This window comes from Sarcophilus harrisii, chromosome 3 (genome assembly GCF_902635505.1).
Source record: "Sarcophilus harrisii chromosome 3, mSarHar1.11, whole genome shotgun sequence".
NCBI lineage: Eukaryota > Metazoa > Chordata > Mammalia > Dasyuromorphia > Dasyuridae > Sarcophilus > Sarcophilus harrisii.
The window spans coordinates 598,549,551-598,577,360 of NC_045428.1; the positions used below are offsets into that span (position 1 = coordinate 598,549,551).

Genomic DNA, 27,810 nt, shown 5'->3' on the forward strand with positions numbered 1-27,810 from the left:
ATTTCCCGAAGAATCCGGTTAGCCCAAAGCACGCGTCCCTCCCGCCCTCGCCCTCTCCTGGTCAGAAGGTTTGCTCTTGAGAGCCCTCGCGCTCGGGCCCGTCCCTCTGCTTTTTCTGTCTCGGGTTGAGAAAGGAACCGCCGAGCTCTGCCCCACCCCCATCTCCAGGAAAGGAGGATGGGGGAAGGGAAGCCTGGGGAATGGGGTCAGAGGTTGCTCGGTCCCCGCCTCCGGCACGCCCGGCTTCCTGGTCCGGGAGACCGCCCGTGATTCCCCCCCCCCCCCCCCCCCCCCCCCCCTCCCGAGCCCCAATCTCCTAGTTCGTAAAAATGGCCGCGTCCCTCCGGCGCCTTCTACCCCCGACCCCCGGTCTCCTGACCTCTGCCTCCTGCCCGGGGTTTCCAGAAAATACGCTCCTGACGCTTGGTCTCTACTTGGCAGATCCGAAACATCTGTTTCCAAAAGGGAGAGGGAATGGTCCCTGTCATCCAGCCAGCCTCTTTTCAGGTGAGTTGGAGTTCGGGACCAAAATGATTGAAACCTGCATTTTTAACGGCATTTCCTGGCTCCCTCCTCCCCCCATGATGAGGGATTTCTTCCCGAATGAATAATTTCCGTTATCCTTTTCCTCCAATCCCCAGCCAGCTCATTAACCGACACGTTCGGTCCACTCCGTACTTATCACCCGAGCTCTCGGGGCAGAAGAAGAAGTGGAGACGACGGCCACTTCCTGTCCACTTTAAATTGCATTTTGCAAACCAGATCTAGAGTAGGAATTAGTTGTGCATTTCCGGGATCGTTTCTGAAGTGCTAAAATGAGCATCTAGAGCCACTCTTACAGCATCAATTAGAGGAGGATGTCGGGGAAGGCTCATGAACGAGAAGGTTGTGGAAGGTTTCATTGAGTTGGCCTCAGGTGGTTATTTTTGTGTCATTAGATTGTGTGGGTAGATGATGGCGGACAGTTCCCACTGGGGGGGTGGAAGGACCCAAGTTCGTTAGGCTCCAGCAGGACCTTGGTTAGTTCTTGCTGGGGGCAGAAAAACAAGCTGCTGTTGCCCACAGCCAGGTGTAGGAAGTTAGTGTTCTTGTCAAGGTTTTAGGGTCTGGGTCCACAGCAGAGCCTTGTTAGATCGATTACCTCCCCTGGGAGGAGACAACCCCTATCTTAAATATCCATCACAGGCAAGTTTCTCACACCAACCAGTTCCCTGATGCTGCTTGGTGAGAATAATCTTCCTTTGAGAAACAAGTCATGTTGCTCTTTTAGTATTTGTGACCTATCAAACCTGCCCTCCCACTGCAACTCAGATTGTGGACAGAGAACACTGAAGACATTGAATTTAAATTTGCATCTTTACAAAGAACAAACTGTTTGCTTTAGCATTGGAAGCAGAAATTCATAAGGTGGAAAAAAAGTATTATAGGACCAGTTTTAGAGTCTATTATGTTGAAAAAAGTCAGAGTTCTCCGATGTACTAGGAACAGAAAGCAAGTTTCAGTAAACTAAGGAATATATAAAGAAGAAAAATATGGATGTGTAGCATATGTTGGTCATGAGGAGAATGCCTGAAAATGCTCTCATAAGAAAGCGGCTTATGCTAAGATTTAAATCAAAGTTATTGTAGCAGAGGCAACAAAACAAAAAAGGAAGTTAATAACTGAATTCTTAATTTGTCTTTCTCTTCTACCTTTTTTTCCCCTCTAAAATCAGGAGTGAATAAACTAGCCGGATGGCTATAGGAAAGAGTATCGGTTCTGGAGTTAGGAAGACCTGAGTTCAAATCTGGTCTTAGATACTTAGATGTTGTGTAACTGAGCAAGTGCCTGCCTCACTTTACTAAATTGTCAAATGGAGATAGTAGAACTTTTCTGTTGTGATGATCAAATGAGATATTAATTAGCACAGTGCCTGGCTCATAGTAAGTACCATGTAAATGTTAAACTATTATTATTATGAAAACATCCAGAGAGAAAGATCCAGAGTTGTAGAATGATGAGATATTTATGTAAATTCAGATATATTGAGGTTTTTTGCAGCATCTTTAAAGTACTAGCAGTGGAGATCAGGACTTATAAGAAATGCAGTACCTCTAGAAGAAAGGTGATATTTTTGGTGAATTTGAGGTGCTGTTAAGGGAATCAAGGCATTAATAAGAATACAGAACAGATAGAATGGATGTTCAGAAGTGAAATATCCAGTCAGTAAAGAAGTTGGGATGGGAAATAGGGCCGTACAATTTGAAATCTGTAGATATGAAGAAGTGACGTGATGAGGCTCAGACTGTGGCCGTCTGATGGTTGTGGATTGGGAGGCTGTTAATGACCCATTTGGTTTTTTTTAGTGCTACATTAAGAATGTAGAAGTCAGCAAGGATGTCAACATAAAATGAGAAACCAATATTGACACTGGCTAGGAAAGCAAGAATTCTTGGCTTTGGGGAATAGGTAGGGGGTGGCCAAGATGGTGCCATTTGTAGTGTAACAACTACTGAGGAATTCTACCCAAAATGTTTGCCAAGTAACTCTACCTGTGGCATAGGTGGAAAAATTTAGGATTCTGCCCTTTATCTCTGTACCATACTTAAAGATCTGTGTAAGTTGGATAAGACAGGATAATCCTATCAGTAAGTATGAGAAATTGGTCAGTTCCAGGCAGCCTTCCAGGCATGGATAGAAGCAAAGCCTTGAAGTCAGTGCTACGGCTCCATCCACCAGCTGCGACACAGATCATTAGGCTAACCCCCCCCCTTTTTTTTTCTTTTTTTTTTTTCCTGAGGCAATTGGGGTTAAGTGACTTGCTCAAGGTCCCACAACCAGAAGTGTTAAGTATATGAGGCTGGATTTGAACTCAGATCCTCCTGACTTCAGGGCTGGTGCTCTGTCCACTGTGCCACCTAGCTGCCCCTAGGCCACCCTTTTTGTATATTCTTGTGCATCTTCTGTGTTTCTGACTGAAATTCCAGCAATACAACCTGGAGATGCAGTTTCAATCAGAGTAAGAAGGATGAGGTTGAGGGAGCAAGGACAGAGCATGGCCTTAAACACACTGTGGCCAGTGATGGAAGAAAATGGAGAGAGAATGTCTGCTGATTATAACAGGGGAGCCAGCGTAGCCTATAATAAGGAGGCACTGAGCGGCTGGTGCCAGAAAGGCTGAGAGCCTCGACATCTATAACACTTTTCTTTTATTTTCTGGGGGTCATTCTCACCATATTTCAGTGTCAGTTTCTCCCCTAACAATACCTCCATTTGGTCACCTATTTAATCAGGTGATGCTGCTTATAAAGGTTTTGCTGTCCCTTCTTTCCCTAATCAAAACTCAAGGAAGAACATTTTGCTTGGTCCTCCTTTAACCGACAGAATTGCTTTTACACTTCACTTACACCAATAAGCCCAGATAGTCCCTTAATGTCTGGGCCCTGGATGCTTTTCATCGGTGTGTCTGGCTCTAACATGTTTCTGGCTCCCTATGTTCTCCCCATTTCTTCTTTATTGGTTTCTGTTTTATGTTTACAGTGTGGGAACATAAAATACCCAAGAATCTGCATTAACACTAAGAGCATATTAAACTATCACCTGACTTTCCTGTGTCAGACAACTCAAGGTTGGAGTTAAAACTGATAGTTTCCCAGAATATTGACTCTGTACATTTTGTCTCTGACCCTTTACATGAAGTACTTGTGTTATAAAGGGACTTTGGTTGATTAAAATGGATTGTTGTTTTCTTGAGAGGTGTAGAGTTGAAAAATAATAACCCACTTTATTTTGTACTATTTTATTAAGGCTTAATCAGTTTTTGGTATATTAATCAAATTGCTATGTATTATTATTCCCCCTTAGTATGTAAACTGGAACTTTCTCTGAACTTGTGTGCTATATTTAATACAAGTTATCCTCCAACAACAGAGTAATCATGTTTTGTATCACTAACTAAGGAATTGTTTCTTCATTCATACTTTAAAAACCACAAAGACAAGTAGCTTGAGCCTGTCCTATAATCCGCCTACATCCTCCCCCCCAAAAAAAAAATTCAGTTCCATCAGGAATCAGTAGCATCCCCCTCAGAAAGCATCAACCAGACCATAAGATGTCAGTTTTCCCTTAGAAAGTGGTAACTCCAGTACTTTCTGGAGGATGTTGATGCAGGTGTAATTTGTGCTTACTGGCACAATCAGAAATAAGATGTGCCTGTGTTGGCCGAGACTGTGCAGACTGATCTGACTCTTCTAGAGTCAATTTGGACAGTTTAGACAATCGATCTAAATTGGTTATCTGTCTGGATTGCACATTCATTTTTGGCTATTGAGGAGCCTTGGATCCCACTTATTGGCAATTGCTACCTTTGCTAATAAACTAAATGTGCTCGGAACTTTATTGCCTCAGTTTCTCTTTATCACAGATTGTTATCACGACAGTTGGCGACCCAGATGGGACCCGAGTGAGGGCCTCCAGCCCCCGGGACTGCTTCTCAGAAGAACTCTTCTCAAAAGACTGCCCCGGAGGACGGACTGCCCCTTGGGCCTAACCCAAATTCTCCCGAGCCAAGGTAAGCTCCTAAATGGGAGATCCTTCTCAAAAGAATGCAAGTTTTTTGTCTTATGTAGAGCAATCTTTGCTGCAAGTAGAACATTCCCTATTGCAGATAGAACAGTCTCTCCTGCATGAAGGGGAAGAAGATTTACCTCTCCAAAAAGCAAAGGAATCTCTTTTACGCATAGAGCAGTTTCTTCTTCACCTGGGAAGGTCTCTGGAACACCTAGACAGTTACTATACAAATAAAGTTAAAGTGGAAACAAGTCTGAAGTCGAGGTGATTTCTTTCCAGAAACTTGTATGTCCTAACTTTGAAATTTCAAATTTGAAATCTCAGGAAAAAAAGTGAAGTTAAAAGCAGATTTTATAACATCATTGGCATCCTTTTTTGGTTCTAGTTAGTTAAAGTTAAATAGTTTTTCAGCTGATAAAATTCTTTGTGCTTAAATTCATCAGACAATTTTTGATTTACTCAAGTGGACATTCTGCAGATTTCAACATAAAACGATTTTTATGTAATACAAAGAGGTGATTTTAGGGTTAGTGCTGGAAACAGATTTAGGATTAGAATTAGTTCACTCCTACCCATCTGCTTCACTTGACCTATTTAACAATAAGTTATAATAATACCTTATGGAAGTCGTAAAACATACTAAAATGTAGACATATTAAATACTGTTCCATTATATTAAACAGTGGTGAAATAAAAAGTAAAGTATGCATCATACTGTGCAATAAAGCTGGAGTTAGAGTGTATTGCCTCTTCCTCACCCATTGCACCTGGCTTTTATCACTGGTGGTTGGTTGAAATTTCTTTCAGAATCCTTTACATAAAGTCAGATTTGCATAATGCAAATTTTGTAAAGTGAGATCTGTCCGTATTTAATTGCTGCAATAAAGGCAGTTCCCAAACCCCATTTATATTATTACACCCTAGACATAAACTGGTTGCTCATCTTGGCTCTACAGTTGGTAGCAGTTGCCCCAACACTGTCATCAGCATGGCCCTGTGATGGCTGTCTTGATAGCTGTCTTGATAGCAAGAGCTATCCACAAGGGATTCCAGGTTAGAAATCCCTGAGCTTACTCTAGCCTCATGAACTCAGGACTGGGTCTGTGCCTGAGACTGCCACGGCAGTTGCACCTGCTTGGCCAGGGGAACTGAGCCATAGTAGCAGGCAAAGGCTAGGGGACTCGGCTGAACTGCCTGACCCTTGGACAGGGCTTGGGAGTAAGCTCCTAGCCAGAGGCGTTCCTCATCTCTCTGAAGTGCATCTCTGAACAATTAGAGAAATCTTTTCATTAGAAATTGGATGGCAAAAATTCAGAACTATTCAAACATCCCCAAATACCTACACAGAGGGGACAAGTGAAACAGTTCAAGACAAATTTCTGTTCAAAGAATCCTCACCTTCGCTGTCTTTGCTAGGATGAGTGGGAGATGTCTCATGAAAGTCCACCAGTCCTCCCCAGGTGATGGGCACTCCACTGCGGGTCACTTGTGTGGGTGACAGGAGGGACAGGTAGTAGTGCTCCCATGGGAAGCCGCTTATAGAAATCACTTAAATCTTGGGGTCAAGACAAGTGATTGTGATGGCCAGGAGTGATGAAGGTACGTACACTGTTAAACTATGTGAATTTTGTCCAAGATTGCTAGAAATTCAGTCCAGGTATTGTTTTGGTCTAAAACTGGCATTTTTGATTCTTGTATATTTTTAATTGGGATTTGTCATTGAAAGATCTCACCAGTATCTAAATGAATTATTGATTAATTATTGGTCATGCTGGATGACTCTCAGTGTTGGAATATGCTTAGCTGCACCCACACTGGAGGAGTATGACACTGCAAGCCCAGTTGTAGAAAGCAAGGGTCAATACAGAAATCCAGAGAGCTCTCATAAAACATCCCATCTGTATTGTCATCTGTATTTTCATGTGTAAATAAGTTAAACTTGTGAATGGGAGAACCTCACCCCCATCAAATTAATTATTGTTTCTACCATTAGATAAATTCACAATGATTAAAAATAGGGCTCTTAAAGACTGGTCTAAATTATATTTAAAGTGAAGTCTAAATTATATTAAAAATCCAGATGGGGCCCCAATCTAGTCCAAAAAGAACTTTTTGTTTATTAAAGGCTTTGAGATTACAATCAGTAAATTGTGCAAATTGACCTTTTGATTAAACTAAAGGAGAAAGAAAACATTACTGGCAAATACATGTTTGTTTATGTATGTTTTTGTCTGGATAATTAAACTAACCCTCTTCCTACAGCCTGTTCAGCCGAAAAGAAAACGAAATAAAGGGTAAAAACTTTCTGCAGAACTTTGAAAAGCCTTCCAAAGGGAAGTGTCTCTGCCTCTACTCACTCTCTCATTCTCTCTTTCTCTTTCTTTCTCTCTCTCTCTCTCTCTCTCTCTCTCTCACACACACACACACACACACACACACACACATTTTCTCTCTTTTTGCCTCTTGCCAATCTGAGTGTAGGGTGGGGATTGCAGAATGGGAGGAGTGGGAAAGGGGGGAAGACAAGAGACACAAATGACAGAAATCTTTGCTCCCAATCTATAGGGCTTTATGGCATTGTAAACTAAATAGAAATCAAAAGTTTTTTTCCTTATTACTGCAAATTTTGCTTTTATCACTCTTTTTCTGGAGAGTGACCAGTTTACTGATTAGAGAAAAAGTGAACTGCAACTAGTAAACTCCAAAGAATTCAGTTTTCAGTTTGACCATGGAGAGACAAAAGCTGGTTTAAAAATCAGGAAGCAGGTGAAAAGTAAGTAAAATTTAATGGTGTTCCATCAATGATATCACAGAAATTTATTAGGTTAAATAGAAATGCTGTGAAACTTGTAACGATAGAAATATATAATAGATATTGAAATAATATTCTGAATTAGAGAGAATGAGGGTAGAATTAAAGAAGTTAACAGGTTGTTCAGATTACAAAAACTCAAATTAAAAGTAGTATATAGCTTATGGATATTAATATGAAGTACTTAAGTTTTGAGAAAGCAAAACAAAATTTGTGAGTATTTCAGTGTGTTTCTTCAAAACTAAAATAAATATTTTATTAGATGAAATTAGGAAGTTTACACTTTAAAACTATTTTTATTAATTCTAAGTACAATCTCCTGTTTTATAAAGTACAAATTTATAAAACAAATCCCAGTATTCCGATATAGGATAGCATAGATTAGGTTGAAAAAACAAAGCAAAAAAAATGGATTTGGCTTTTTGAGTAATTTGAAAATAAAATATAGCAAATGTCATTATTATCTTCAGTCTTTGGGAAATTATGTTCTCCATAAGACCAAGATTAATGTTTGAAGCCAAAGTTGTGAAAGCAGATAGTTTTTCAAATACAAATTGTTTGTTGATGAGGCAGATTGGTTCAGAAAAGATAATACTCTCCTTCACTATCAAAGAGCTAATGAAATTGTTATTTTGTTTTTTTAAACATCAGTCAAAGCATATATTAAAGATACTGTCTAATTTACATTTGATTGTTTTAATTAATCGAGTCATCAATTATAGTCTGTCACTTTTCAGTTTGTATAATTATGTTTAAGCATTGTAAAATTTAAATTATAAGCTACTTGAAAACAATGGGTTCTCTGAAAAACTGAAAAATAAATACTATCAAATCTAGATTTGGTTTGCTCAAAATTTTGTTCTGAAATTAAATTATAATTGTGGCACATGAGAGAAATTAATACCAAATACATTTTCTAAAAATGATACTCCAGAAAAATGAATGTTCATCAAGTAAGTTTGAGTTAAAATCCAGCATCAGGATTTTATTAATTATGTAACTATAGGTGAATTATTTCAGCTCAGTTTTCTTTTTATGAATAAATAATATCCTCCACCACCACCACCACCCTCCCATGGTTGTTGGAAAAATAAAATGATTATAACATGGTTGGCATAGTAAGTCATTTTTATGTTGTCTATTGTTATTTGATTTTAGATTAACATTGGAAGTCATTATATACTTAATTTGACTTGAGATAAAAACCCATTTTATTGTTCAGGCTTCCGTTTTTGTTTTTATATATATAAAATGAAATTTGGGAGACCATTGTATCAGAATGGACTTTTAATTGAATGATTATGCTTTTAAATATTTACTTTATGTGAAATTTTTCTAAACTATTGTGAAATGTTGTTAGAGAAGATACTTCCCTCTTATCCTGTTAAGATGAATGCATTAAGTGTTTTAAAATTGTGGTAGTGGTAACTTTTCCTTTAAAATGTAGAATTATAATTTAATGAGAGTAAGAACTTCTTCCCTCCATCTTCTCCAGCCAGTGTGATTGAGTAAAGCTTTGGTGTCTTGTAGAACCTGTGAAAGAGCTTGATGTTGTATGTTTCCAAAATAATGACTGGTTACTTTTAATTGATTGAATTGATGTCATTTGACTAAATTGATTTTGTATCCTACACATTGGACTACTAAAAGAGAGTAAAAATTATTAAAACAGATATTCAGTGGGTTACATTTTCCTTTAAATTAGATAATCATAATAATTTACTGTTTAAATGATGATGCCCTAACATTTATCCCCCTAATTAAGGGGAACTCTGTATCTAACTGGGAAGTTAGATAATAAATATTAAAACTTTATCGCCTATTGTGGTGAGTTTTTTTCCTCCAGAAACTATATTGAATTTAGGAAATTTTATTTATCAGTGGATACTGTATGATTTGTAACCAATACTGTTGGTGATTATTGGCACATAAACATAATATGTATATCCTGCCTGAACAAATGCTTTGTGAAGTTTTGCTATTTAAGGTGAAGTTTTCTGGGACTTTAATTTGATATAATTCTGAGTTTTGGTTTCAGGTATGCTGTTAAGATCACAAACCCAATTATCTACCATTCAAAGGGCTGTCTCGTTCTGCAGTCTAAGAACTGCTGCAGGTGGATGATTACCTTTGGAAGAAAGTTGAGGGGACAACCTTGCGAAGGTGAAGGTAGGATCCTCTTGACTTGGTTTCCAATTGAGCTACTTCCTTTCCAAACAGGAAATTTTCCCACCTGGTTAATTTTGAGCCTGCCTTTTGGTACCCTATGAATAATGTGGAATTTAACTATTGCCCTGACCTGGAATCAAAATAGAGCTAAGTATTTTTTTTCCCATGTTAATAACTTCTTGATACCGACATGGATACCATCATAACCATGTCCCTTCTTTTCCTTTCATAGCAAATTTCTATGATAAGCATTCAGAATGAAACCCTTCATATTGTAAAATGGAACCACATTCTAGAGATTTGTGGCAGGTAATTAGTTATTAGTACTGAAACATCTGAGTTATATGAATATGAAAGATATTCCATGATTTTCATCTGGGTTGTAGTTATGTTCTCATTAGGGGGAATGGGAGGGGGGAGAGGTGATAGATCTATATGACAAAGATAGTTTTTGAAATTGCATTAAAAACTTCACTTAAATTGCATTCATAAATTGTATCAATAATTGTGAAGAGTATAATTATTTTCCTATTTGAAGTATTTATCTTGCAGTTTTAAGAGAAAGATCTTATTTTCTGAATCAGGTCCTCATGAGTCTTTGGAAGATCAAGTTTAGGGCTTAAGTAAAGCTAGAAGACTGCGACTGAAATTCTCTGAAGCTTCAGAGAATTACGAATTCTTAATTTGATGTTCTTCTTATAGCTCTGTTAATTAAATCAGAACCACAAGGTGTGAACAGGTTTTTACCATATGAACTATTATAGCACTAAATTGCATTGAGTTTGTATTAAGTCTTCCTACATGCTCTTGGAACTTGAGAAGCAGATCTGGAAGGATGAGCAGCATCTGTGGCTTCCTACGCCCAACTGAAAGCACTTCACAAGTGGGGACTGCAGTACAACTTGCCTTTTGGACTTTTTCATCTGCATCAAGAATTGCCGGCAACCCAGGGGAACCACTTTATCAGCCCCCTGGCTTCCCTTCCCCTCCTCCCCCATGCGCCGCTGCCTCTGTACCAAAGGGGACTGCCCCCTGGGAATTTTTGTCAATGCATCGGCCACAGGCACTAAAGCTTTAAGCTGTAAATCAGCCACTTTTTAGTTGTAACGGATTTGTGCTAGAATTCTAGCGCTGCTTTCAGTCTTGCTCTGTTGCCCATAGTTCTCTCTTATGGACAACCGGGTAATGAATAAAGCTGTTACTGGACTTCATGGTCAGGATTCATAAAATCTGCTCCTTGGACCCCATGGGTATTGAATTTGTCACCAACTGCAGGAAAGCTCTCCCAAATCATAGTTGTCTGTTCCTGTCCAGCATACTTTTGTTCTTACTTGCTGCTAATTCTTTGTGGAATAATGCCAATTCTTGGGTTTCTTCGGTGTTTTCCTGACTGGGAGGAAGGGCATACTAACCCCTGGCCTTCTGTAAAATGTATGGACTACTACAGTGTTCATACAAGGTAGCATTGCAGAGACAAAGTTAGTCCAGGGGTTGAGGGTTTTTTTCCTGTAATTAATGCTTTCTATGTTTCATGTTTATGTGAAGATCCTTTCTCAGTGTGGTTTCACATTACCTATAGAGGCTCCCTATTGCTAAGGGATGCCGATCACGTTTGATGATATCAACATAGTTTTTAGATGGTGATTCATGGGATATACATCTCCCAAAAATCAAAGCAGGAAATTGTGGAATTGAAAATTGATACAACACTTTGTTTTGTATTATTTATTAAGGCTTAATCAGTATATATTAATGATCAAGTTGCTATGTAGCTTACTGTCCCTTAGTATGTGAACTTGAACTTTCAGCAGTCTCTCTTTTTTGATATGCCCACCTTCCATCAACAAAGTAATCATTTTTTATATCGCTAACTAAGGAATCTCATTACTGTTTCCTTATGCACACTTTAGAAACCACAAACACAAACAACTTGACCTTGTCCTGTAATGTGCCTAGTAACCAAGAAAATCCTGAATGCTACTTTCCCTTTTCTGGGTAATTTTTCTCCAATAATTTCAATTCAATCATTAATCAATAGCATACCCCCTCAGAAAGCATTAACCAGACCACAAGATGCCTATTTTCCCTTAGAAAGTATCAGCCATGGTACTTTCTAGATGATGTTGTTCCAAATGATAGGCCACCTGATGACTGATAAATTTATGATTAGTGACCTTAGTACCAACCAGTCAGAAATGAGATGTGCCTGTGTTGCCCAAGATTGTGTAGGCTAATTGGTTTCATTATACTGACTCTAAGAGAGCTGCCTTGGTTGTCACATGCATTCTTGGCTACTGAGGAGCCTTGGATTTTATTTATTGGCAATTGCTAGCTTTGCTAATAAATTGAATGTGCTCAGAACTTTTATTGCCTCAGTTTCTCTTTCTTGCAGATCTTTATCACAACAGGGGTAAGGAAGACTTTTTATTGATCCAGGAAGCATTGGTATCTGAATCTGAAAGATGACTTCTGACCTCTGGTCATATTTGGGTCATCTTTTCCTTGAACAATGGGTATTGAATATTGCCTATATTGTTGAATGTTTTTAATTTGTTTTTGTCGATTTTGCCGAGCTGCATTTTTTTCCCCTCTTGTTTATTCATTGTCCCATGGCTGACTCACTGACTTGGGAGTGGGTAGCAATATATCTGGAAATAAGAATAGAGATTTTTTTTAAAGAATTAAAATACAGAGAGGTAAAACGAGATTCCTTTGGCCATGCAAACCCTTATTGATGAACGCAATGACTTTTTTTTAATAGCTTTTTATTTAAAAGTTATATGTATGGGTAATTTTATAGCTTTGACAATTGCCAAACCTTTTGTTCCAATTTTTCCCCTCCTTTCCCCCAACCCCTCCCCCAGATGCCAGGTTGACCAATACTTGTTAAATATGTTAAAATATAAATTAAATACAAAATAAGGACACATGTCCAAACAGTTATTTTGCTGTACAAAAAGAATCAGATGCTGAAATAGTGTATAATTAGCCTGTGAAGGAAATCAAAAATGCAGGTGGACAAAAATATAGGGATTGGGAATTCTATGTAATGGTTCTTAGTCATCTTCCAGAGTTCATTTGCTGGTTCAATTCATTCCTGCCCCATTAGAATTGATTTAGTTCATCTCATTGCTGAAGATGGCTAGATCCATCAGAATTGATCATCATATAGTATTGTATGACTTCTAAAATGACTTCTAAAATACATCAGTGCATCGTTATTCTGAGATCTTTCCAGATGGAGTTCTGAAGCCCTCTTTGAACTGTACAACTTTCACTGTGCAGGCTTAATTCTTTCTATACTCTGGGTTGAAATAACAGCTTTTGGATACTTTTGTCTGTCTAATTTCTGTTACCATGACACCATCTGGAGTTCTCTGTTGGTGCTGATAGTTTTGGAAACATTAACAGTTTAGGTGTAACCAGTCAAGTTGTACAGCTGCTTTTGTAGAGGTGTAAGCATTTTTCAGGTTCCAAACAAAGTGAAAGTTGTGAACCCTGCTCTATGATCATACTATAGAGTGTAATACAAAGTTAAGCACATAGTTGTACTTAGTAAAGTAGTTCTTTGATCATTTTTATATACCATTGGTATATAAATTGGAATACCATTGGTATTCCTTACGTCTCTCTCTCCAATACAGCCTCCATAGTTGCCAATGTGGTTTTCCCAAAGAACATTTATAACTGTATTAAATCCCTTCTCTATCAACTCTGACTTTCTGTTACTTCTAGGATAAAATATTGGTTCCTCTGTGGCTCATTGAAATCCCTTTGCCACCTTGCTCCAGCATATGTTTTTTAAATATTTATATCTTATTCCCCTATGTGTACTATCTGGTCCAACCAAATCAGCTTTCTTTATGTTCCTGACATAATAGACTCCATCTACCATGTTCATATAACACCCTGTACATGGAACACACTCTCCTCACTTAGCATCTCCTTTGGAACTAAGCTCAAGTACTACCGCCTTTTCCAATCATCTGTAGCTACAAGTGCTTCCTTGTATTTATTTTGTAGCTAAGTAGTCCCTCCCTAATAGACTCCATTACTACCTCCAAGAATAGCACTTGTTCTGTGTTAGTGAGAGCGATGATTCCTTTTGTCTTTGTGCCCTTAGTCCCTGGGCACATACGTGCTTATGAATGCCTATTGATGGATCTACTAGGACTTCTCTGTTAGTTCTATTAGCACAGTAAATAACAAACACATACAAGGTGAAGAAAACTAATTTCCCTGAGGGTGGGATAGGGTACTGATTCAGAATAATTGTCTTACCAGAGGAATTGCTTAGGTGAGACATACTCCAGACTTTGAACTCTTGTGAAAGATATACATCCCTGGATATACATCTGGTTAATTGCTTGGACTTCCCCCAAGGTCCATCTGTTTGAAGATCCCTGGATGAAGAGGATTGTATTGATGTTTCAGGAATCAGTGACCTTCAAGGATGTGGCTGTGGAATTCACTCCAGAGGAGTGGAAGCACCTGGATTCTGCTCAGAGGAACTTGTTCAGGGATGTGATGCTGGAGAACTATAGGAATCTTGTCTCTCTGGGTAAAGACAGCTTTCCTTTTTAACTATAAATTTGCTTATTGGGATAGCTTCACATTCTTGCTTATTGGAGCCTTTGCGTTGTCTCCAGGGCTTCGCTTACTTTCCTGGGCTCAGCTGGCTTGACTAGCAGGAATATTCCAGATGTGTGTTATTGGGGCTCAGAGGATCCCAAATTCAGAGTTAGAAGGGATAACCTTAGAACTTACCTAATCCCAAATCCTTAGGTTCTAGATGAGGAAACTGGAACCCAGAGAGACTATTCAAAGCATTTCCCATTTCTTTCCCCTGAGCAGGGCTTGCTGTTAGCAAACCAGGTATTATCTTCCTTTTGGAAAGAGAAGGAACACCATGGATTCCAGAGAGAGCCATCCCAGGAGGCACCTTTCCAGGTGGGTGATTAAAAATAAGGCAGGTGGGAGTCACCACAAGGAATAACTCTAATTTTCTGGTTATTCGTGGGTATATGTTCTTATTTGATCAGGAGAAAGGTTACCTCTGAACACTCATTTTCCTATCAACAAATCAGTTTCCACTGGATCATGGATTGTTAGCGCTGGACCAGACCTTAGACATAATTTCCACCACCTTTTATAGATTAGGAAACAGGCCCTGGGAGCCAAAATTTAAAATGTGGTTTCAAAATTGTCTGGGAATATTTATTTAATTTTGTGTGTGTGTGTGCTTCTCAATCTTTTTTTTTATTAATTTTTTATTTTTGTAATAATTATAACTTTTTATTGACAGAACCCATGCCTAGGTGATTTTTTTTTACAACATTATCTGTGAGGGAATATTTAAAAGAAAATCTAGACTACATCATAACTGCTAGTTCAGGGGCATAAATACCTTCAGTGAGATGGAATCTACCACTTCCCAAGGCAGCCCATTCATTCTACTTTTGAACAGCTCTCATAGTTATTTTTCATGTTTTTTTCCTGACATCAAGTATAAATCACTCGTAGCTTTGCCCTTTGGGAGTAATCATAACAAATTTAGTCCCTCAGACAGCCCTTCTAATACTAGAAAACTTCTGGCATGTCCCCACAAGAAGGTCAGATTTCTCCCTTGAGTCATTCAGCTGGAATTGATGGTTTTTTCCTATCTTTGATGTTCCTCTCCAGAAACTAATTTATCATTATACTTTCTGAGAGCCTGGAACCCAGAAAAACTTTTCGTTTTGACCTTTTGATTACAAACAAGCAAGCCCTGAGCTCTTTCTGCTACTTCATAGTTCTTGACATTTTTGCTCCTCTTTGTATCCAAGCTCAGATAAAGTCATTTATTTTCTACTTAATTCATGTCAAGAAATCTTTATAAAGTACATAAGATATGCTGGGCTCTGAATATAAAAAGGAACCTTTATACATACATAACTTAGGCAGATAGTGAATATAAGCGTATTCTATTAAGTGGCACTTTAGTTGAATCTTGGAGGAAGTCCTGGATTGCAAGAGTTGGATGAGATGAAGGTGAAAAAATAGTGGAAAGTCAAAAGGACACTTTTTAAATAGTCCTTCATATTTTTTACTAGAAGTATCCACTTGGAACATTCAGATGTCATCATTTGTTTAGCCATCCCATAATTGATGGGCACAGCTGGAAAGAGCTGCTAAGATTTTTGTATTTAATGATCTTTTCCTCTTTCGGTGATCCCATTGAAATACTTCCCCCTCCCCTCCAATCTTTTTTTTGGATGAACAGCTGTTTAGCCATCTTACAAATATCAAGCTTAATTTTTAAAAATATAAGATTATATTTGTCCCCAAGAGATTTCATTTTATATTGGCTTTATGGTACACACTAAATAAAGCTGGCGTTGGTAGGCAGGAACAACTGGGCTCAAGTCCCTTTCTACAGAATTTCTTTGGTTACCCTGGGCAAGTCATTTAATCACTCAGGATTTCAAGCAGCTCTCTTAGAGTTTAAAAGTGCCTAACAAGATTATTTAAGGGAGTTTTCTTGCCAGGAAACAAAATCACAGATATATGTCCCCTAATTTAATCTCTTTCAAATGATGTGTAATTCTAACCATTCCAAGTTATTTTTCAGTCCAAATTGGTATTTATTATCCAAGCTAGCACTTTCTTGTTAGCAAACTTCCATCTGTCCCTATCCAAATCATTGATAAAAATGGTAGATAGTGCATTACCACATACAGATTCCCCAAGCACTTCATTGGGCAACTTCTAAATCTTAAACCCATGTTTAAGTCCAACTAACTAGTCAACTAATTCCAAGTATCCTTAATTATGTTACCACCTAATCCACTTCTCATCTTTTCATAAGAATAGCATAAGAAACATTATTGAAACATTAAGTTACTATGTATAATATTCACTTGATTTGCCAGTTTAATAGTGCTTGCAAAAAAACATATAACCTTGTTGAAACATTACTGGTTGATCCTTTATGATCATTGCTTCCTTTTCTGGAGTCTTCCTATCCATCCCATTCTTTTTTATTTTTAATTAATTTTTTTAATTATCTATGATTTTCTTTATATTTACATAGGTATGATAGATCATCATTTGAGCAGGGATTTTTAAATACACATTTCTTTATGAATCACATTAGGAGAGAAAAATCAGAACAAAAAAGAAAAATCATGGAAGAAGAAAAAAAACAAAAGAAAAAGTGACATGGCATGTGTTCATTTACATTTAATTTCCATAATTCTCCTTCTGGATGTAGATGGTGTTTTCTGTCGAGAGTTTATTGTAATTGCCTTGGATCACTAAACTGCTGAGAAGAACCAAATCTTTCATAGTTGATCATCTCACAATCTTGCTGTTACTTTGTACAATGTATTCTTGGTTCTACTTTTTTCACTCGGTATTAGTTTATGTAACTCATTCCAGGCCTTTTTAAAATGAGCTTGTTTATCATTTTTTATAGAATAGTAATTGTAATAAGAAGTAATAATATTACTTTCGTATATCCTCACTTGTTCAGCCATTCCCCAATTGATGGACATCTACTCATTTTCTAATTTTTTGCTACCACAAAAAGAGCCGCTACAAACATTTTTGCACATGTGGGTCTTTTTCCCTCCTTTATGATTTTCTTGGGATACAGAACCAGTAATGGCACTGCTGTGCTGGGTCAGAGGGTATGCCCAGTTTGATAGGCCTTTAGGCATTGTTCCAAATTGTTCTCCAGAATGGTTGGATCCGTTCACAGTTCCACCAACAATGTATCAATATCCCAATTTTCCCACCTCCCCTCCAACATTTCTCCTTGTCTTTTTCTGTTGTCCTAGCCAATCTGAGAGGTGTGAGGTCATCCCAGTCTAATGCCTTAGAGTTCTCCTGGAATGAAGATCAAATTAATTGGCTTATAGATTTTAAACTCCTTTAAAGTGCTTTAAAATATATTACATGTATATGCCCCATTAGACATTAAACCTCACAATCTTGTAATGTAGATACTAAAGGTAGTGTTATCCCTACTTTAGAAATGAAGACATGGAGGTTCAGAGACCCCCAAGTCATTTGCCTGTGGTCACATTGAAAGTGTCAGAGTTATGTTAACCTATGTTTCTATACTATACCCATTTTCCTGACATCATTAGTGACCCAACAATCATATTTGCCATATTTTTCATTAACTGTAGGTTTAGTTGTTTTGAGCTTGGTATATTTTGACTCATTAATTTCTCCTACTGTCTCCTTATCTTGGTCTTCTACTCATTTTTAAGATTTTTGTCCTAGTCTTTTCAAATTAATATGCTTGCCAAAGGAAACAATTCTGCTTTCTCTTTCTTTTCACTTTTCTATCTTGAATAACCATCTTGAATGTCTTTTTGATGTTCTACTTTTCCTCAGTGGAGCTTTTAAAAAATCCTTTTTATTGTCCATGGTTTTCCATGCTACCTTAGTTTCTTCTGAGCTATAGCATACTTTTGAATGGGATCATACCAGGTTTTGTATTCCTCCTGTATTCACTCCCTTTCTTCCTGTTTTAGTTTTCCTTCAAAGTTCACCTTGGTTATCTTTATGCATTATGATCAGTCTTTTTATTCAACTCCCTTTGTCTTTTCCATTAGATCTATTCTTTATGTCCTTAGAATCCCAATTCTTTGGACATTTTCTCATCTTTAGTGGACCCACTTGTTAAAGGGAAGTCTCATGTTTCTTATCTTTATATTTTGCTCTTCCCAAATCAGGATTTGTATCAGACTATTGCCAGTTTTTTTTTTTCTCCTTCTGTCATAATATTTCTTTTTTCTAATGTCTTTTTAAAATTTTTCTTTTATGAAATCATTTTTTTCTCCCTCCATTTCCTCCCTCACTGGGAGGGAGAAAAAGAGAGAAAAAACCTTTCTAAGAAATATACACAGCCAAGCAAAACTAATTCCTCCATTGGTTATTTAAAAATATGAATTATTCTGCATCCTGAGTTTCTCACTGCTGTCTTAAGAAATGGGTAGCACTCTTCATCATCAATCTTCTGGAAATCATGAAGTGTCTTTTACCTCTTTTTCGTGTCCTCATCACTTAGCACCATACCTGAGAGTTTTTATTTTGGGGATTTCTTTTATGAAATTTATGAATTCTTTGTCCTCTGGTTCTAAAATACCTGGACAATTTTTTTTTTTTAAATATTATGTCTAGCTTCTTTTTGTTTGTTTGTTTATAGCTTCCAGATAGTTCATGATGCTTAAGTTCTCTCTCCTTGGTCTGTTCTCTGAGTTAGTTATTTTTAACTGTAACCTACCTTACACTTTTTTTTTTTTTTTTTTTGGCTGAGGCAATTGGGGTTAAGCGATTTGTCCAGGATCACACAGCTAGGAAGTATTAAGTGTCTGAGGCCAGATTTGAACTCAGGTCTTCCTGATTTCCCAGCCTGGTGCTCTATCCACCGCACTATCTAGCTGCCCCACACTTTCTTCTTTCGACTTTGCATTTAATATTTCTTCTTGTCTCATGAAAGCATCAATTTCTGATTTTCTGGTCTTTTACTTGTTTTTTTGCTTAGTTCCTGTTCTTTCCAGTTCTTTCATAGCTTTCATTTCTTTTCCAGTTTTCTCCTCCAGTTTGGTCAATCAACAAGTAAATGTTAAATTTGTTAACAAGTAAATGTTAACTACATTAGGGATGTAGTTATAAAGAATGAAAATCCCTTCTTAAAATGGTGAGACTGTATTCTAACGGAGAAGAAAACAAGTGTGTGTGTGTGTGTGTGTGTGTGTGTGTGTGTATGTGTAGCATCACAACTATGATGTTAAATACATATCTATAATGTGCATGTGCATGCTTGTGTGCACACAAATCTCTATTATATATACACATATACATGCACACAGAAGTATTCCATCTCTGTATGTCTGTATATCTGGCTGGATAGACAGATCTGTAGACAAGGATTCTGTGAGGCTGGGATAACTAGGGAGGGCATCTAAGCCTTGAAGGAGTAGCCTTTGCAAACACAGATTCTCAGAGGGAGCACTGTCTGGCAGGCCTGAAAGAGGAGGTTGGGGCGCGGAGCATTAAGAGCTGGTGGGAGAGGGCCCGTTTGCTTCTGGCATTGGTGCCTCAGGGAGCCACGTAAGCATGTCTGCATTAGGTCCTCACAACCATCCTGGGAGACAAGGGCTAGAGCCAAGCAAACTGGGTGGGTAGAATGGCTGCAAGCGGGGCTTGAACCTCTGGGCTGCCCCTCTTCCTGCCGTGGGTCCGGCTGCGGGAGTAAGGGAAATGTCAGCCATTGTTCACTGTACCTCCCCCTTGGACTGCTGTGTTCTTGGACTCACTAGTGGAAACAGTAGAGGGAGGGAAGCTGGAGAGGAAGAGGGACTCGGGAGCCCAAGTCTGCCATTGAAGGAGAGGCCCAAATGAACAGAGATGGGGAGCCAGGCGGAGAAGTCCTGAGCGGCCATCCAAGTCAAAGCACAGAGCAAGGGAAAACCCAAACCAGACTTGCATCAGGTAGAAGGAGCCGAGTACAGAGTGGGCTGCTTGCGGAGTGGGTGAATGACTTCAGGGAAGAGTCATTGTGGGATTCCCTCTGGGTCTTCACTAGCCTGGCTGACAATCAGAATCCTTCCAGCTCTGCAGCCCATGAGAGTGACAGTAGTATGTATTGTGCTGCAAAGGCATAGAGCAGATGATGTCTTCCTGGTGTGTGTGCGCTTCTCAGCCTGTTCTGTGCTCCGTGTCAAAACAGCCACGGAAACCCAGACAGGATTGTCCTCTACTGCTCCAGAGGGTGAAGTGGCAGTAGAGCTCTTCTATCCTTACTAGACTTTCTACAAACAAAACAAATTTACTTTGGTCCCCAGAAACAGAATCACTTTTTTCGCTGTTATTCCCCTGGACATATTATCAATTCCTATCCCTCATAAAAAACATGGTTCTTAGACCTGAATTCAAATTCTAAATATGATCTAGCTAAGACAGTAATACATTACAATAATTAGAATAATAATACAATAAGTACAATAATCTGTTTAGTTTCTGCAATATACACAGACACAGAAAGATGTCTTTTACTTTGTCTTTGTCTCTGTCTCTCTCCATATGTATGTGTTAGCTTTTTAATGGCCACAGAGAAGATTAGCTTCATTCAAATTAAACCTGTGAATCGAACCCGCTCTCCCATTTTGTACTAATTTATCTGCTGTTTTGAACCTAACTGCAGAGATGATTCTGATTAATTTGTGGCTTGGGATTTTTTTTTTAATAGCCTATTTCTCTAGTAGTGGAGAGTTTTTGAAATCTTGAGATTTCTATTGCATTAGCAACTAAGTAACTCAGTGAATCCAGCATTGGGCTTGGAGTCAAATCAGCCCTCAGATACTCTGTGAATCTGGGCGAGTCATTTACAATCTGTTTGTCTCAATTTCCTCTAAAATGGGCTTAATAACCTTTACATCCCAAGGATTTTGTGAGGATCAAATGAGATGTTTGTAAAGCATTTAGTATAGTGCCTGGCACACAGCAGCTGTTATGTATGTGTAAGCTCTTATATCATCATCTTTAGACTTGATCAATTTGTCTTCCATATGTTCTTAGGAATACAGTCAGGATCTGTGTTTATGTTGGTTAAGGGAAGTTTTAAATAAACAAACTGCATCTACCAGTTAAGTTGGCAATTAACTGAAGCACTCAGAGGTTGTGACCTGTCCCCAGAGTTCCAAATTCATGTAGCCAGTATATATCAGAAGCAAGACTTGAACTCAGATCTTGTTAGCTCTGTGACTGGAAATCTGCCTACGCTACATGAAAACCTTGGAAGGTACTGATACCTTTAGGCAGATTGATAAATGTGTTGAATAGTAGAATCCTAAAGCATTACACTAGAGACCTCCATTACACTTCCCTCCCAAGTCTTTTTGGGGGTATTATCTTAAACAGTCAATACTTATTTGTACTTTTGTCTATCACGTGTTTTCTAAATTGTCTTAATAATTACCTTGAGAGATTTTGTCAAATGCTTTGCTGAAATTTCATTCAATAATAAACCAGTCAAGATATTGTATTAATTTAAGACAAAAGGTCTTATTTTCAAAAGGTTTTCTTAATATACTCATAATGAGTCTTAGTGGTCAATAATTTCTTTTCAAACAATCAGGAAAACATCAATTTTTAGGTTATACAATATTCAACTCACCAAATATTTGCCTGTTAGTCTATTGAAAGCTTATATGTTGTATGTGTTGTTGTTTTTTTTAATTTGAGATAAAACAGAAATTTACTTAGCATGGTATAATAAAAAATGATTGCACACGAAACAGTTTAGACATTTTTCTAAAGATTATCAGCAGTTATTCTGTATTGAAATACACAATGTTTTTCTGCACTCCAAAGTATTCATTTAATCTAGAATATCTGAAATGATTTAATAAAGAGCATATTGAAGACTAAGATATATGGTCTCTAAATCTTAGCCTTCAATATGTTCTAAGTAGCTTACAATTTTTAGATTGTTGATAATTTTCTTTGTTTCTTTCCTTACAAAAAAATACTACATATATTCATACTTTTACTTTTTCTTTCAGAGCACCTTAGTTCAGAGACTAGGTGTGCAACAACAGAGACAACTCCAAACTTCCCCATTTCTGTGGGAGACCCACTCCAGAATCCCTGGGATTCCAAGTTTGCCGAAGTGTGGGAGTGTAATATAAACTTAGAGCAACAAAATGGCAAGCATGAAAAACAATCCCAGCAAGTGAAAGTCATCCACAGGAAAGCTTCCAAGTTTAAGGCTAAGACAAGTAATGCCTTTGGTCTGGAATCAGTTCTTGTTCCAAAACACAAAGTTCATAGGGGGAAATGTGGTACATATGGAAAAAGCTTCAAACAGGGCTTAGATAAAAGTAAATTGAATGGACTCTCAGCTGAGAAAAAAATTTATGAATATCACAAATGCAGGAAACGATTGAGTTGTCATTCAGATCTTACTCAACATCAAAAGAAAAAGAGTAAAGAAAAATTGTATGACTATGGAAAAGTATTTAGTAGCAATTCATCCTTTATGAATGATCCAATAATTCATCCTACACAGAAACCCTTTCATTATAATGAAAATGGAAAATCCTTTAGCTGTTCTGGAGACCCAAGTAAACATAAAAAAAATCACACTGGGAAAAAACCCTTTGAATATAGTGAATGTGGGGAATCTGTTGGGTTCTGTGGGGACCTGACTAACCATAAGAAGTGTCCAACAAGTGAGAAACCCTTTGAATGTAACGAATGTGGGAAATCTTTTGGTTGGCGTGGAGATCTTACTAAACATATGAGAATTCACACTGGAGAGAAACCCTTTGAATGTAATGAATGTGGGAAATCCTTTAAACAGCCTGGACACCTTACTGGGCATAAGAGACTTCATACTGAAGAGAAACCTTTTGAATGTAATGAATGTGGGAAGTCCTTTAGGTGTTCTGTATACCTTACTAAACATAAGATCATTCATACCAATGAAAAACCCTTTGCATGTAATGAATGTGGGAAATCTTTTAGGTGTTCTGGATATCTTACTAAACATAAGAGAATTCACACAGGTGAGAAACCTTTTGAATGTAATGAATGTGGGAAATCCTTTCAACAGAGTGGTAATCTTACTGTGCATAAGAGAATTCATACTGGAGAGAAACCTTTTAAATGTAATGAATGTGGAAAATGTTTTAGAAGAAGTATAAAGCTTACTGCACATAAGAGAATTCATACCGGAGAGAAACCCTTTCAATGTAGTGAATGTGGGAGAGCTTTTAGGTGGAGTGGAGACCTTGCTACCCATAAGAGAAGTCATATTGCAGAAAAACCTTTGTAATGTATATGGGAAATCCTTTAGATCACCGAGTATAAAAGCTTTCATGCTAAAGAGAAAATCTTTGGCTCTAATTATGTAGTAACACCTTGGAACAACATGGAGATCTTATTGACCATAAGAGTGCTCATTGGAGAGAAACCTTTTGAAAGCAGTGAATACAAGCAATCCTACAGAAGCATGGCAAACTTGCTAAAGATAAGATTTTCTACTGGAAAATAACATTTGAATATAATTGTGAGAGAGCTTCACCTCAGCCTGATCAGCTTTCTGCACAAAAGGGATTTCATACAAGAGAGAATCTATTGGTGATAAATACAGAGGAATCTTTTGGGTTGTCTAGAGACATTACTAAACGTGAAAGCATTCACACTGGGGGAAAAGGGCCTGTAATAGTCACCTAGTCTCACTAAGCCTTAGTTCTCTCATCTCCAAAATGATGAATATCTGTCCTTTATCAGAGGTTTGTGTCATTTCCACTCCCTGTCCCCCGTTAACTGTTTTTATTGTGCACGTACATAAACTTTTCCATTTCATATAATCAAAGTTGCCTCTCTTAAATTGATCCCATCTATACAGTCATGAAATTTGAGTCAGAAGAGACTTCAGCAGCCGTTTAGACCATAAGTGAAAGGGATCCCTGCTGTAATGCCTGCCCCCAGGGAGAGGAGACCCATTACTTCTTGAAGCTGTCCCACTCTTGTGCACTTCTATTCCCTCTGAGACCAAACAAAATAAGTCTTCCTCCACATTAGGAGGCCTTCAAATACTTGAAAACAACTATCATATTCTCCTCACATCCCTCTGTCACTTGATTTGTCATGAACTTAATGTGGCTCCTAGCTCTTCTAGCTGATAGACCCTGATGGAGCAGTGGAGGGAACACTGGGCCTGCTGTCATTTAAATCCGGCCTCCTAGCTGTGTGACCCTGGACAGGTCACTTAACAGCTGTTACCTGTTTCTTCAACTGTCAAGTGGCAATAATAGCACCCAACTCCCAGGATTGTGGTGAGGCCCCAAAGATGGAATGCTTGTAGAGCATTTAACCCAGTGCCTGACACATAAGTGCTTAATAGATGCTTATGCTCTCTCCATTCCCTAGGACCTGCCTCTGGATACTTTCCACCTTGTTATTCTTAAATCCTGGTGCCAAGAGATGAATTCAGTGCTCCTGATGGGGTCTGACAAGGGCAGAATAAGCCAAACTTGTCTTCCCATTTCTGGAAATATCAGCTCTCTTCATTAGCCCATGGTCATGTTATCTTTGTGGCTGCCACATCACACTCCAAAGAGATGCCCAATTATTTTTCACAGCTGCTTTCTATCCATTCTCCTATCTTATACTATTGAAGTTGATTTTTTTTTTAATTCAATGGGACTTTTAAAGTTTCCTTACTAGATTTCATCTTATTATATTCAGCCCATTGATCCTTTCAAGATCTTTTTTGGACTCTTTCATCCACTGGGTTAACTAATCTCTTTCCTGTTTTGCTTGTCTGCATATTTGAAGAATGTATCAATAGCTCTGTCTTTTTGAAAGTCATGAATCCATCCCTTGTCTAAGCCCTCTGTCTGCAATAATGAAAAGTGTTTCCTAACTCTGTTGCAGTTATTTATTCTATGACTTTCTATATGTGATCCTTGTATTTATAAACATTTTTGGTGTGTAGTGTCCACTGTTAATGCTAAACTTGATTTCTGTCATGACTTTTAAGCTTAAGGGTTTTTCAGTGTTGCAAGGGAGTGGAACATTAAGTTGAATCTGCAAAAACAAAAGGGAAGAATAAAAAAAATTATAACAAAATATATGAATAAAAAGAAACTGGATGCTTAGTAGGACATCTTGTTCTATGGCTCCATCTGGTTCCTTCACCCTCTCAGCCCAGGGAATAAAAATTGGCTCCCTTTCACTATCCTGGGTCTATCTCATTTGTCTCCAGGAACTGTCCAACCCAATCTACAGATAAAAAGCTTCAAGAGAGTATTCAAATATTCTTTTCTGTGGCTTGTCTGGAGAAGAGCTTCATACTTGTCCAACCTTTCAGATCCACGCTCCCAGCAAATTGAATTAAGAATTGGTAGCAATTAAGATAAATTTAAAACTATTGTTAGAATCAGACAACTGACTTGTGTCTAACAGGTCTTTCTATGGGCATTGCTAACCACTTGTGTTCCTAGGGAAACAACCCATATGAATTTGTGGAGAATGCATCATCCCCACCTTCAGCCAATCACTGATCCATGGTCCATCCCTTCACTCCTTAGAGCTTCTAGGGGGAAAAAAGGGTAAGACCCCTCTATCTGTCCCCATACCTGGAGTATAATAGTTTCCCTTTAAGTCAAGACTGTACCTTGAACACACTAGTGTCCCCAGCGGAATGATGGGGACACAGAAATGTGAGATGAAGAGTGAATAGCAGTAACTTATGGTATGGCATCAGACACGGACCTTTTTTTATACATAATTTAATTTTATGTTGATACGATCCCCATAATGATCTTATGAGTACATCTTTTCTAACCCTCTTCTCGGGTTTGGAGTCTAATGCTCTAATAACTTCATTGTAGATGACCTGGACAATCGTTCAGAGTTGTAAATTGTACAGCATAGTTATTTAAAAGTAGACCCTCTGCCATTATATTCAGGTAGCACAGTGTGGAAAGCATGGAGTCCAGAGTTGAATCCAAGTAAACATATGGCTGTAGACATTAGGTATGTGATGCTAGGAAAATCACTTAATCTTGTTTATCTCAGTTTACTCATCTGTAAAATAAGCTGAAGAAGAAAATGGCAAATCTCTCCAGTATCTTTGTCAAGAAGACCCCTCAAATATTAAAGACAGAAGCAATTATAGTCAATACAGTCATTTTGTAAGTCACTGATGTGATATGGTTAAAAACTTAGGAATTTTTACATTTCCAGTGGCGACCCAAGTTTCTACTGGCACAGCCACATCAATCCCTTGAGTGCAGAAGAGCTGCTGAGGTCAGTCCACTGCACAGTCACTGCACTGGCTGTTTCTCATACCAGTTTCTCATACCATCTCAGGACTCGCCCCATCACATTCACCCCTTCACCACAGGAAGCATCCATGGCCAGTGGCAAGCCCACTTCTCAGAGCCAGATTGTGAGATTTCTGGTTCTGATCTTCCTCCTCCTTTCCCCACATCCTTCCCTGTTCCTGACAGACCAGAAACATTTATTTTCTTCATGTTCTCTAAAACTAAGGATTAATAGCATTTGCAAGTTCTGTCTCACTGTCATCTGTAAAGGCTTTGGAGCACAGGTAAACGCTAGTACCAGTCAGTTAAATGAATGAGGTGAATAGGAGCCTTTTTGGTGTTGTAGGCTTTGTCACCTACAGTCTGCCCCTGGTGACTTCTTACTGCCTGGAAGCATGCTGCTAGGAGAGAGACAATGCTCAAGAAGGAAATCAGCCCTTCCTCATCTGAGGCTGGCCCTTGGTTCTCTGCCTTTGTATTTGTTCTTAGAGATGAGTAAGATCAGGGCTGTGACTTTTTGAGTGTTGAAAGCCCAGGGGAATGAATCACTCAGTAGAGTCTGCCAGGGTCTCTGCCCAGCCTGAAGAACAATCTGAGAGCTAGCCCAGCAGTAAGTGAGGCAAGGGCTCAGTCAGTAGTGATGCCCTTCCTTTAAGTGTGAGATGGGTTGAAATTTGGTTAAGACTGAATTCACTCTCCCTAGAGACCAAGGTAATATTTGTGTTCCCAAGATGTATGTACAGGGGAATGTTTGTATTTCAGTTGTTATATCATTAAAGTAAACAAATAAAAGCTTTGTTGTTGGATTGTCTGTTCGGTCATTTCTGCCCCTCTGTGACCCCATGAACTTTGGTCTTTGTCCATGGAGTTTTTTTAGCCAAGATACTAGAGTAATTTGCCATTTTCTTCCCTAGTCTGTCCCTATTTTACAGATGAAAGACTGAGGCAAATAGAGGTCAACTGATTTATCCAGGATCACACAGCAAGTGTCTGAACACAGATTTTCCTGATTCTAGGCTCAGTGCTCCAGCCACTGAAATTTTGTATTGTAAGATTTTGGCTTTTAATCCAGTCTGCTATCTGCTTCTGTTTAATAGGAGAATTCATCCCATTCACATTCACAGTTAAAATTACTTTGTATTTCCTGTCATCTTATTTCCTCCAAGTTATACTTTTCTTTCTCCTTTCCCCCTTCCCCTCCTCAGTGTTTTGCTTCTGAGCACCACCTTCCTCAAACAGTCCTTCCCTTTTACAGTCCCCCCCTTCAGAATATCATAATCCAGGTACCTCAATCCTTTAAAATGGGAGCTGATAGGTTCCTAGATAATCCTGATTGTGGCTTCTCAATATTTTAATTGCTTCTTTCTGACAGCTTGCAGTATTTTCTTCTTTGTCTGATAATTCTGAAATTTAGCTACAATATTCCTTGGAGTTTTCATTTTGGGG

The 27,810-nt window shown here is 38.3% G+C and overlaps 1 protein-coding gene across 1 annotated transcript; it reads left to right on the plus strand.

Moving 5' to 3' along the window:
• LOC100921857 (zinc finger protein OZF) lies at window positions 1–27,353 on the plus strand. Its single transcript, XM_031963353.1, has 5 exons — window positions 1–68; window positions 442–507; window positions 13,913–14,090; window positions 14,384–14,479; window positions 22,090–27,353. Exons 2-5 carry the CDS (start codon window positions 475–477, stop codon window positions 23,361–23,363), a joined length of 1,581 nt encoding a protein of 526 aa, XP_031819213.1. The 5' UTR covers window positions 1–68; window positions 442–474; the 3' UTR covers window positions 23,364–27,353.
• Window positions 27,354–27,810: the final 457 nt, after the last annotated feature.